General features: G+C 35.2%; 1 protein-coding gene across 1 annotated transcript in view; it reads left to right on the top strand.

Moving 5' to 3' along the window:
* LOC132920021 (probable chitinase 10) overlaps positions 1 to 14,714 on the top strand; it is a 32,957-nt gene that overhangs the window by 2,526 nt on the left and 15,717 nt on the right. Inside the window, exon 2 of the mRNA XM_060982028.1 lies at positions 14,377 to 14,467. Coding sequence (XP_060838011.1) covers positions 14,377 to 14,467 — 91 coding nt within the window. The remainder of the gene's footprint in view (positions 1 to 14,376; positions 14,468 to 14,714) is intronic.

Genomic DNA, 14,714 nt, shown 5'->3' with positions numbered 1-14,714 from the left:
AAGAATAATAATAATAGGTACGTTTATAAAATTATAAAAAAATAATGTATCCAGCACAATATTATTATTACATTGTGCACGTCCAAGACGCAGGACCACATAATATTATGTATACCCACATTCTGCGATATTACAATATCGTTACACATATCGCAGCAGCCACTGCGCAACGCGACCGTAAGACGACTTTACGTCTGTTATACCCGCGCGGAGAATACAATATATATTATATCGAAAAGAGAAAAACCAACAAATCTGAAGTGCTACTTGAACATTGTTCTTCCCACGTAGGCGCGCGGCCAGTTTCAGGTCCGCGGCGTTATTATAACGTCGTGTTGTATAATAATAAAACGCCCAAATCGTCACGGCGCGGCGGCGGCGCACCGCATCCACCTATATACGTATATTATATCGTTATAGAAACGCGGGTGACTATACACTATACACTCGTATATGTATACATGACGATGATAATAATAGTAATAACAACAAAGACTTTATTATTATTATTCAATAGGTACACTTCTACGTAGAGAAAAGTATCTATACTGTATGTACGTGCGATACGGACACGTATCGACGCCCACGCGGCTTACGTCAATACGGCTGTATAAGTGTATTATATTCGTATATAATATTACACTCGTCCGTTTACGCCGCGACCACTTAACCCAGTTGACTCACGCCACTGACGAGGAGGATGTCTGGATATGTCGGTATGACGATCTCGTCTATATTACCGTGCGACTGTGTATATAATAGGTTTTTTAATCGTCGGCCGTCCGCGCTCGTGGACGTGATCGATTAAAAAAAAAAAAACGCTTTCGACCGAACGAACTTAACTCCTGTGATAATATGTACCCGTCAGACGTTATCGGCGGGTTAGACTCTGGGCCATATAAGATCCATTTAGAAGATTCGAAAACGATTTCCATCCAGTTTCGGCCCGGTCAAGGTAGCTAAGCAGCGATCGTTACCCGAGTCCCTAATAGTCTCTGTTTTTTTTTAACCAAAGTACAGCGGAGACTGCCGTTTTTATTTCAGATCCTGGGTTCTTTCCTTTTATTTATTTATTCCGTCTTCAAACGATCGTTCTGTACGCTGAACCATACTATTCACAAGCCCCACAATTCGTCTCGTTTCCCTTGCGATACTCATTATTTTTCTACGGTACATTTTGTTATGTGTGTTACGACGGAAGCTTTCTGCGCGTGTGATTGCGTGTATTTGAGCTATTTTTCGCTCATGAATTTTGCTCAAGGGGTAGATTGAGGACTAGTACTGTTAACAAACGAGTAAATAATATTAAAGCAGATATTCAGCAACAGAATTTAAATACCCACTTGTGCTTTGTTCTCGTATACAGCGCATATATAGTGTAATATTATTATCATACTATATATTATACGGGTAGTTCAAAATCACTGCGTATATATTATATAAGTACACGTCGTGTTTGAATAATACGAATACTACAATAACACACTATAATTTATCACTGTACCGATATTATTGGTAGGATTTTATTTTTAAAAACAAACGCAAAGCCTAGTGTAAACCGATGTATATCGATAATGTCCGGTGAGCCATATGAATGTTATTGTTGTTGATAGTTATATATTTCTTGTGTGGCCATCGGCTGACCCTGAAATAAAAATACTATACGAAATAAAAAGACATAAAATAAATAAAATATATACATATACGCGTACAATAAGTTGAAAAAAGTATTATACGTACATAATACACACACACACACACACACGGGGAAGCATATATATATATTTTGTATTATTTTACGAAAAATACATATACTGAACGTTAAAAAACCGGTTTGGGAATGAAAAAACGGAAGACAAAACTGGAAAACCGTGTACCTATACGACCGGCTACCAATAGTGCCTAATGCGTATATTATTAAGATGAGCTCACTAACAAATAATACAGGAATGCATGTTGAAAACATTGTATTGATTTGGGAAGAAGCGGCAGAGTATAATATTATTATTTTATGTAGATTGAATATATTGTTAAACGTTTTACGACGGGTTTTTAATATTAAAACACACAGAGATGGTACACCTATATAGCCATATATATATATATAGGTACGTGTATGTATGCCGCAATCGTGAGGTGATACAAAATATAGAATATTATGTTTTACGCAAGTTTTAACATCATAATAACAACGCACCATACGAAATGGCATTTACTAATTGTTTAACGATTCCGAAACCGTGTATAGTGGCCATATTGTTATTACGTATTGTTTGACCGTTGTCGGAAAATAATAGCTAAATTAAATTCAAATCGTGGCATATGACGATGGCGACAATGGACGTTTCACATTTAAAAAAATATAAATTATTTTCAGATCTACGTGCGCACGTACATTAGGTATACTCTTAATTCGTACGATGATATACGCGCATCTTGCGCAGCATCGAGGCGGCGTTATTGACATATTATTATAATAATATACTACTACTCCGCCCGCAGTAAGCGTAATAATTGTGTTTTTATAATAATAATAATAATAATATGATAATGTACCTATACGATGTTATGTAATGTAGCAGTTAATGGGTTTACTGAGAAATTGTTATAGACATTTAGGCCGCGTTATTGAAACGCCAGTGTTATTATAGTTAAATAAGTACATATCATGTTAAAATAATAATAACCATACGCGCAATACATTAAAACAATAATATCTGGTTTCGACAATAGGTATAAAATAATACGTATATTATTATGCACTGCGACTCGGGCGCCGCGATTGTCGGGATGTTATACGCCGTCGCGCATAATATTTTTCCCCCGTGGAAACAATGTTTTTTTTATTTATCGTGACGCGGCCACCGTGTAATATTGTCAAGTAAAAAAAAATGTCGGGCTAAACCGTGCCCAGAAAAAAAACCTATCGGACGTCTGCGGAATATAATATCATAAAATATTAATCATCACTAATCAGGACGTGAAAGTCGCTCGTGCCCGTTTCGTCGGCTATTATTGCCCATACCGTTTCCTCTGCGTGTCGCATTGAGTATTCGGGGCGCAATATCATATATTGTCAGCCGCTGCACTGTGAGCAGGGGGGGGGGAAGGGGGCTTGGCCGAGTATTTATTTAATATTAATATATTTCAGTGGCAACGGCGGGCCGACGCGAAAACTACGTATCATCCATATAAATAATTGCAAAAACGATACATAATAATAATAATAATAGTAATATTGTCCGTTATTGTCGGCGGAACGATGGAAATGATGACGCAACGCGTATTTTATGCCCGAAAACGGCAACTGGACGTCTCGGCCGCCGCCGCGGAGTGCACACATAATCTTATTAAGCGATCGAGACTTTTTATCATTATCATTATTTTATTTCGTTTTAGAATATAATAATTCAATGATAATAATATCATAATATAGTAATTTAATATAATAGATATATCTATAATAGGTATACGGGTCGAGCCGGACAGTGAAAGTCCTTTCCTTTGCCGCATAATACCCGGTACACATAATATTATATGTATATACTGCATATAGTGTTATACTGCACGTATACACATAGGGTTACATATTATTATTATTACTACATTATCGCCATACAATTATTGAAATATTCGCAGACCGTTTACGACTACAACGTTCGCGTCCAATAGGTGTTTAATAGGTATATATGTATACATATACAGTTTTCGACTATATACCTAGTTGGAACCGCTCGTCCGTTACACAGGTGCGGCCTGCAGTGTGCGTACATACGATTTATATTCTTAAGATTTTCCTCGTCCATAAATAATATTATAATAACGAAATGTAGACACATGTTCACACACACACACACACACGCCTATATAGTATCCAATTATCGCGATGTTTACCAACGAAAGTGTTTATCGTCGAAAGCTTTCGCTTTCACTGTACCCATATAAATATATAATATTATGTAGAGCGGACTATAAGCATTAACCTAACGCGCAGACATCGAACGATGTATACACAAGCACATTATTACACAGAAATACGCGATTTATAATGTTATATTTTAGTTTTCAGATCGAACTATCGAATTCGCGTGCACTATTTTTCAGGCGCCAAGTGCATATAATAATATACGCGTACCGTTCGTGTGCGTGTGTTTGACCTATATATCGTTATAATATTATATTTGACAGATATCGTCCGTTTGCGAAAACATATTATTTTTATTATTATGACACGCGATTATCACAGCCGCCGCTGCAACCGTCCGAACGGTTCGAATTAATGGTATACTGCTCGTTCGGTGATTTTTTTTCTCGTTGCGTGCCCGTGGGTACCTGTATCGCACACGTTTGTTATACATAATATTTTGTGATATTCGCGTATAATTGTGCACGTCGTCGTGCATTTCGGGTGAAAGGAAAAGTAACCTTGGGACAAAAAAAAAATTAAAAACACGCGGACTTAAAAAATAGATTTTCAAATCACGACGCACACTGCAGACTTGCCTATATTTGTTTTTAATTGCACTATATTATATATATCTGCTGTACACGCGTCCGCTACTGCCGCAGTAGTGTTCGGTTTTAATGGATTAGCCACATCAATATAATATCGTTATATTTATTGTGGTTTCGTTATTATCGATTCACGTCTTACCTACTATTATTATTATATTATTATATATATGTACGCTAGATACGCGGATGTCGGTTATTCGAGACACTATATAGCAATCGTGTTCCTGAATCACTGCAATGGTTATATACTGTGCAATTTTACTTTTTTTTTTTATTCGTAACGTACTTGAACTCTCAATGATATTTGTATTCTATATATATATATGTATAGTCAATCTGCAATAATACGGGTCGCGTTTTTTCAGACGTTTTAATTGCCGTTGGTTTACTTCTACGGTTTTATTCGGAATTACCTGAAATGTGTAATATTAATGCTATTAGGTAGACGGCAAGTGTCTCCGTATTAATTATTATTATGATACACAATATACGCGTACCTATATTATATATTTATTTAATTATTTTTAACTTTTAAAACAGGTTCATTTTATAGCTATATATATGAAAGTAAGTTGTCCGTAATGGAGACATTTTAAATATATACATTATTTAAACGAGTACAAGTGTTCATTCCCACAATTATTGTCATTATAGCCGGATGCACTTGTTGAAATTAATTTTTATGTACGTTTTACATATTGAGATTTGTAACCTAAAATAATGTTGAAAAAGTTCCAACACGATCATTGTTCCGACTAATAATATAATACATATTAAAATCATATTAAATAGGAATAATTCAAAATGCGGTAAGCAATCTGACCATCGACCTTCGAGAAGTTGTCCTTGAAATGTTACCAGACTTTTCTAGAACTTACTACACATTCAATTAACTGTATGATATTAAAATAATTCTTTATCGAGATCTAACAGGAAATTTTTAGATTATGGTTTGACAGCTTTGTAGGGAATAATAAAATGTAAATAAAAATGTCAATGTTTTTTTTTTTAAACAAATCATCAGTATGATTTAATCGTAGTTAACCGATTAGGTGTTTATTTATTTAAAAAAAAACAACACATAATTTATTATCGATATTAAATTATTATGTAATATAATTTTCTTTTATAATTTTTATTCGTGTACACAATTTCATGGTCATTTATCCTTAAAGGTCGTTAACTTTCGTTTTAAAAATTCATTTTTCACATCTTTTAAATCATCAAATTCATTCATATATATATTACTTTTGTTAGTATCATTGAATACAATTGAAATGTTACGCACATAATATAATATAAAAACGGTGTGTTCGGCAACACATACATTGTACATAATATATTGGTAGTTTGTTTCTCAGCACTAAACCACCGAGTATAGTATCGAGATGATGTAACATATTTTTTTCGAAAATGCTTAACAAAATACGTCCAAGTAATAATATTTTGTAGCCGTGAAACAGTTAGTCATTAACGATCAGAGATTCGAACCTTTTACTGCAATAACCGGGTCGGTAGCACTTTGTTGCGTTCGCGGTGTATATCCAAATTCTACAATAGTATCGCGGTATGGTATATATCCCCAAGGTTTGCCGATCTCTATATATGCAGATGCAGTTGCAACGATGTAACCGTGCATGGTAATAATATTATATAATAGAGGTGCTTAGTATGGTTAATAATTATGACTTTGAGTCAATATTCAATTCGAACGTGAAGCAAACGACACGATTGGCAAAGTGTTGCCGTTCGATCGATTATTTAGCAAATCGCCCGACGCGATACAACTATTATAAAATGGTTGTAACATATTAAAAATACGTTAAGCCTGACCATATAATATTATACATTGGCATCTAATACCTATTATATATATACCTAATGAACATAATAGTGCATATTATTATTATTATTATTATTATCATTATAATGTCGCTCCGTTCGTTTTATTTTTTCTAATACAAAACAGTTGCGTGTACCTCTACACTCGCGTACAATATAATATAATACAATGCAGAAATCGATTAATATAAGTCGTTTAGATTTCGGTCAGCCCCCACCGCGTTCGTGCCCCCGGGGCGCGAGCTACGAATCTATGAAAACCATTAAATGGTAGCCGACCGACCGACCGACCGACTGCTGGGGCGGCCGAAGGTTGCGCAGCGGCACGTCGCCGCGGACACACACGTCGGTTGCGCATTCGTGATTTTCGCACCTCGATCCCGACAGCCAGCCGGGCAGCCGACTTTTTCGCACTTCGCCGCTTATGATATATAAAGCGTACGACGATGTAATCGAATAACTGTTCGAGCGACTGCAGTGGCGTGTCCAGAACTTTTTTTTGTGGATGGGCCTTAAAAGTGAAGTTCAGAATGGTTTTACCCCGTCGTCCCATATTATAATTTGATCTATTTAAGTTTTAGTATTTTTATTCTAAATGACTAATTTCAATATTTTTATTTTTACCTTTTATTAAAACATACACTTATTCTTCGATATTTTATTCTTAGATTACTCATAAACTAAAAATAATTGTAATAGAAAAAGTTATGGTAACAAAAACAACATTTAGAATACAATATCATGTACAATATTAAAAAAATCCACAACTTCTCTTTTAATATCTTACATTATTATTGAAATACCTATACCTAACCTAATCAAAACAATTTTTTTTCTTACTACCTATAAATCATATTTTCATTTTTCGTTGAGCATCGGACTTATACTAGTCTAATACTTGCCTACCAGGCCCACCCCCTAAACACGCCACTGCGAGGGAATCGTATAAAATACCGCGTGTGCGCGCGTCCCGAGCGAATATCGTTGTTTTACTTTTTATAGAAAACGCGCGCGCCATCCGTCACAATTTTGCGTCGGGTACAGGACGATCGGAGCGGACTGCCGAACGATTTTCCAGACGTTAATCGATCTCGAGAGTTTTGACGATCGTTTGCGACTGCATCGGTGCTGCGATGACGCCGACGAGCGTGTAGTCCGCGGGACCCGATCCTCGAAGCTGATTTCCCAACACAACAAAACATCGATTTTCTCTGTTGTACCGTAAAAGTTTCAATTATTATATTTCACGGCCGTTTTTGTATGTTTTTAATGTCCGATCGTTTTCTACAATAGTCACTTAAATTTTGTGAAACAATAAGGATGCTATTATTCGCATCGTCGTATAACATTATATTGCGTATAAACAGACGAAATTATATGTCCCGCGCACGAATAAATAATTTATAAAATAACGCATGGAAAACACAACGGTTTCGTCTTAACACTTTCTCTAAACGTTTCGTATTTGTTGTTGAAAATTAAAAATTACAATGAAAAATAATACAACATCATAATCACATTATGGGTACATCAATATAGTAATTTGTTCGTCGATATAAACACGAATGCATTATGCATAAGTACTCTGGAAGTGGAAATTATTATAAAACCCTATTGCAAATATGTATAATAATAAATAGAAACTAGTTTTGATAATGTACCTATACCATAGTAAAGATAAGTGAAACGTATTGCAGGCGAATGGCGTATACAGCTTTAATACCACAGAATAAAAAAAAATATCCCTGAGCGTTGCTTTATGTTATAATAATATGTAACGCTGCTGGTGTTTATAGATAACTACTACTTATCTAAATAAACTAAATTCAAGTAAGATAATAGATTTCGTAATTCCCGTGTCGTAATAGCGCCGTATATAGTCATTATCTATACGTACGTATTATAGGAATTATATCAACGTTATGAGATCATTTAGCATTGACCAGTTTTATTCGGACATTTTATAAAAAAAATTATAATAATTATTACTATCGTTTAAATAATATTCTACGTGTGCCATTGACTGGTTTAGCTGCATTTTCTTGATATAATATCTAGTTTAAGTATAGGTAATGTACGCATTAATAGTGCTTAACGGCCATATTAAACGAGATTGCAGTGTCCCTGTGTATAACACGCGTACAAAATATATTTCGAGCTCATTATTTCAAAATACTTTTAATATTTATTTTTTGATCTATATTATTATAGTTAGATAAGTTATGAAACGATAATACAGGTATCAAATCTAATCATTGAAATATTTCAAAATGTTAACCAAAAATTTCAACCTAGTTCTGTTTGTTTTTTTTTTTTATCGAAACATATTCACTAGCATTGATTTCTAAGTCATTGACCTTCGTTTGTACTTTATTATTAATGAAACGAATTATTATTTTTCCCACCTACCTAATTAATTATTTAATTGAGGTATAACGGTTATTATGTACTAATGTTGGTTGCATAATGAGAAATAAAATTTTAAATGGATATTAATCTATACATCATTATATTATACGTACAGGTATATTATAATATTATTATTATTATTATTAATATATTATCATACATACAGGATTAATATTATATTCTATTACATGGGACATATGTGTTCATAGAGAATTGTTCGTATTTAGTATATTTACTAAATGTATTTATCTTCTCATATTTCACACATTATTCTGCATGAAATTCAATTGAGCTTGATCTGTAATTTGCCGTACTGTGGATTTTTCAACCTTCGGAATTATCATATTAAATTATATTCATGATGTACTTTAAACTAACCGAAAGGTCAATCCATTCTATAGTCGCAGAACAATGACTGGTGCTTAGAACAATAAAATTGTTGTTTGCAAAATACCCTCAGGTATTTTAAACAGCTCCTATATATTATATATGATATCAGATTCCATATCTATATAGAAAATAAGCTTTTTGTAGGTACCTAGAAATCCAAGAACACGACCGTACATCTCAGTGTTTATAAAATATGTTTTTTTGCAAATAAATACATGTAATATTACAACACTTCGCTGCTATTAATTATCATAATGGTACAACTTGCGGTACAAAATTCTGACGTAACGTATCGTTTTAGACGACCGTAAATACGGTTTGGTATGGGTAGGTACTTTGCAAACGTCGGACAGGGTTAGTGCTTGACACATAAAAAATGAAGAAAAATCCGCGTGTGCTCGGATTGCGAAATCCGTCAATCGTGTGTACATACACGACTTATTGCGAATAATACGCGCGTTCCGATGGTCCGAAAACTGTGTTTGACCATAATGTATTGGTATCGTCGTCGTCGCGATAAAATTACGTACGTTCGGGTACGTGCACGACGACACGCGGTGACCAAACGGAAAAACGGCAGAACGAGTGCGCGTGTGTGCGGTTTATAGTATAAGTAATAAGTATATATATATTTTGCTTCGTTACTATTATTATATTATTATTATTTATTGCTACTGTGTATAATAACACGAGTCCTCCCCTCCCCGCGATATGCGTTTTTCACTCGGCAAGAGCAATGACCACAAATTATTATTATTATTCACACAATGTAAAGAAAAAAAAACTGCGATCATAACGCAACGCGCGCCGGTACTGAACGGAATATCAATTATTACGGTTGGTCGGACGAGATCAGTTTTTGTAAACGATCGCGGAGTCACGGTTTTTTGGCTTTCGTTACCGACCGGGCCGGCAATAGTTTATAATATAAATATTATATACATCGTTATTATGTCCGTACGCTGCAGCGGCGAACGAGGAAAACGTTATACGCGCGGGACAAACTCGCACACCATGAACACAACAACACGACGAACAACAACGGAAAAAGAAAAAAGAAACAATATAATATAATTTTAAATAGTAATAATAATATTATGGTCCGGCGACAACGCCCATTATCGCGCGTGTACCTGCTGCTGAAGTATCGCCCGGCACCACCCGGAGGCTGTGCGGCGAATATATAACGCAAACGGGCATGACTTGGTGTGCGCGATTGATATTGCTATATTATCCACGCAATGTTCGTTTTGACACGTGTGTGTGGGTCATCCGAGTTCACCGGGACCACGCCCGACACGTATATTATAATATGGGTGGTGCGTGAGGGGGTGCAGACTTTGCAGGGTGGACTTGAGTCGAAGCAAAAGTCGTTGACGAACACTACATACTCACAAAAGTCGTCTCGGAATGGTATATATATATACCATTCCGAAACAGCACTTCGACGAAGAGAAGGCGTAACTCGAGCTAACTCTAAAAAAAAAAAACGCATTACACGGAAAACTTATTGCACACGACGGTATATAGGTATATAAAAATGCATAACAATTAGTTACACAACAATATTAAGAGTATCAGCTGTATAATATAGTGAGTACAAGAAGAGCGTTCGTTTTACAAAAATAAAAAAATAAATATTATAACCAATAGCGGTCGCTGCTGTTTATAGTTAAGCGTTTTAAAAACAAAATTCGTGTCTTCACGCGATGTGCCTGTTGTGTCTACATTACAGTTCCGAGCAGTCATTATAACTATATCGTGTTATCCACCGCGATCGTTTATCAAAACATTATTTTACACTTTGATGTCATTAATGAAACTAATGGAACGAAACGGTGACTACGGTTTATTATAATATACCTGCCTATATAGTATAAACAACATTTTTTTTTAGATTCTCCATTCTTCATATTTCTTATGAAATGATATTTAAAATTAGTTCAAACTATTTATTTTGTCCCGTGTTGATCTGCTTATTATTTTTTTTCGCAACATTCATGATTGTGTTGTACCAACCCGCCGGCCATCGACTTGTACGTATTTTGAATTTTCTGGACGGTCAGGTAAAAATATGACACGTGCAGCGCGTGTATCTACGATTTTTTTTTTTTAATTTCAAAACATCGTGTCATATACTCGTATATAATATATAATGCCTTCTCGTGTCATTCTATACAGAGACTTCTTTCTAGTGCATTGACAGTGATTTAACAATGGGTTATCGGATGTAGAGAGAAAGAAAGAGAAGAAAAACGGCGGTGGAATGAATTATTTAAAATATAAAATATGTTTATAGTATATATATATATATATAATAATAATGCACTACATATACTGATTTATGTATATATTTTACATTTTTTTTTACACGTGATGGATAATTTATACACAAAAAAGACAATTGTTATGAAAACAACAATGAGGTTACAGAATAGTGGGTCACCATTCGGTAGGTTTCCCTTGAAGAACATAATATAATACACACACATTACGCCCCCCTTCTCTTTTTAATATTAATGTGTTATATTTTTATTATTATTACTTTTTTTTTTCTTATATATATCTAAAATAATTAAACTATAGAGAATGATAAGTTTTTTATTTCTTTTTCTTTTTCGTTTATTCGTTGACAACGAAATGTTCAATTAAGTATACTGAAAATTCAATTTCACGCGGTTTTCAAAGAAAGAGAGCTATAAATAATTTCGCTCACCTATACGTTTCTACGCGAGATGTTTCCCTTTCGGTATACTATACACGAGAACTTCGGGAAAACTGCTCGTATACGGGGGAACAGATTACGTAATTATATCGTATAATATCAAATAGGTGTACGTATAATGTATTCCAGTATACGCGTATACGATGTTTTTTACATAATAGGTACGTTTAAAATAACGTCCACGTATGCATCGCCACCGCGCATTCAATCATTCGCACGAGACACGGCGGTAATATGCGAGTATTCTGAAAATAATAAAAATACATACCTACACGCGTGTAGGGGACCACAAAATAATGTGTCGAGGTTCATGTAGAGCGTGTCCAAGGTGAACCGGGGGGCTACGCCCTGTTGCGGCTAATGAAAGCCACAAATAAAGCACACACACACACACACACACACACACACACACGAATGAAACACGCGCATAAAAACCAATATTTACCCGTCCGTGTGAGAACACTGCGAACTTACCGTAGGAAACCGTTTCTTTTTCTTTCGGGCCGCGGCATACATAATACAATGTGTGCGAGACGCGTCCCTTTTTTTTCTCCAGTACCCATACCGTAACGGTCGTAATCCATCGGTAATCGTCGTTGTCGATGTACACCGTTTGCCCCGTTCAATGTTAAAACGTATGAAAAATAATCATTAGACGGATACTACTACACGGATCGTCAAAGATCGGGGGAAAATGTCGCCGAGCACGCGTTTAGGAAAACCTGAAAAAAAAAAACCACTAGTCGCGGCGTCCGATGAAACGCCGTGCTCGCGATAGTGTTTTCAAAAGTTCTCGGATGAGCTGTGCACAATATCACGTCGCGATCGCCCGTCGATCGTAAATCCGTGTTACCACGATGATGATGTTATACGATCGGATTAATTATAAAAAAAACCGATGGTATTGTTCGTGGCACACGATACCGCGTCACGGGTAGGACTATAAACTCGGAAGTCGGTCGTTAATGAGTGCCATATTTGGTGGCTACGCGTATTGAGAGCTGCAAAAGGTCCACTCGACCTAAAATCGTTCTGCCAGCCAAGGTTGACAAAAAACAATGTGTGTTTATTTCACACGTCGTGCGTGCGCGTGCGCGCGTGTTCGAGTCTCTCGGTTTTCGCCTTAATCCTATATATATATAATATTATATTGTATACACTACACATCTTGAGAACTGTGTCTTCTTTCAGACTATCTAATTAATCCGTATTCAGATCACGCGTTGTGCAACTGGAAAAACGATACGCGTAGGCTATTTTGTATATGTGCAGTGTGTGTGTGTGTGTGTGTGTGTTGTCAGAGAAAGCTGAGTTGCCCGAACGCGCGTGTCCAGAGTGTATGCTGTATGGCTTGTTCGTCTATGCGATTCCTCCTCAGACTGTTGTATTATTAGACACGCGAGGATCGAGTTTATATTATACCATTATCATCCGGCCACGGATATGTCTAATTGCTAATCTCTGGCTGTTGTGAACGTTATTGTTTTGGCTTTCGCATTTGCTCCAATTTCGAGCTAATTAAATCCTTTATGAAAAATTAAAAACGAAAGGATTGGGTATTAATGTGTATGATTCTTTACTCGGGCGGTTTCTCTCTCTCTCTCTCTCTCTTTCTGTATTCATCTCGCCTTCATCGTATAACTTTATTGTATACGCGCAAATCGACGAATAGCATATAACTTTCCTGACACGTTTGTACGCGTGAAAGATATTCTAACTGGTATTCCGACACTGCAGAATAACATCTCATTATAACCATTATATAGGAATACGAATTATGAGATTTATGTTTGACGTGTTTATTACACTCGCACAAAAATGTATTTTAGTTGAAAAATATCTTTATCGCGATATTCTTCATTTGGAGATAGGTTATACGTTATACATGTTATTAGCTTATTTATTTAATTAAAAATATACCAAGAGATGATATTATATAATTAACTGCAAGTTACGTTCAAAGTATCTAATTAACAATTATACTCGTTATTTTTGTAATACCGAACGATAGGGAAATTAAGTAATTCTTACGGTTTTAAAACCAAAAATCGAGTCGAAGTTATAATATGTTGTGTATACTGCAGCTGTTATCAGATATTCGTCCATTTTCACGGAATCGTATGACAGCGGCCGTCAACCAACAACGACGACGATCAAACGTATTAAACTAGGTATACATAAGATGACGGAACAACAGTGTTTTCGTACCTATTTTCGCTAGTCATACATGACGACAAAGAGTCAGAAAATCGGTGAAAGCTAGTGATATTTATATAAATACCTAGATGAGGAAAGTGTACGAAATTGAACGGATCTCCACAAATACGTGAATCCGATTTACCATGGTTAATCTCGAAACATTAGGCATTATTTCCTTCAACGTAAATGGTGTCCATGTTCCATCGCTGTTACTCGCGACTATATAATTATTTTATTTATTTATTCTACTCTTGTATGTCTGTTGTTAATCGTTGGTATTGTTGTTTTTTTTTCAGACAAACAGAAAATTTAAGCTTTGCTTCCACTTTAAATTGCTGCTCATTGTAACCATCCTAGCAACACTATGCTCGTATACAAATTCAGAAAGTAAGTTTTAAATAAAATATTTGCTATCAATCGTGATTTATAGCTGTTTTCATTAACATATTATTTCAATAATTACCTTAAAAAACCTAATATTAAAGTTTGTAAAAAACGTATCTTTCAAAATAGTATACGTTTATTATATTCATTAAATCATATAAATACAAATCTAGGAAATAACACCGTTAAGTTGGTTTTTATAACCTCATTTTTTAGGTATCTGTTGAGGGAGACTTTATCATTTTTAAAA

The sequence above is a fragment of the Rhopalosiphum padi genome, chromosome 2 (genome assembly GCF_020882245.1).
Source record: "Rhopalosiphum padi isolate XX-2018 chromosome 2, ASM2088224v1, whole genome shotgun sequence".
Taxonomy (NCBI): Eukaryota; Metazoa; Arthropoda; class Insecta; order Hemiptera; family Aphididae; genus Rhopalosiphum; species Rhopalosiphum padi.
This window is presented reverse-complemented; position numbering and strand designations above follow the sequence as displayed.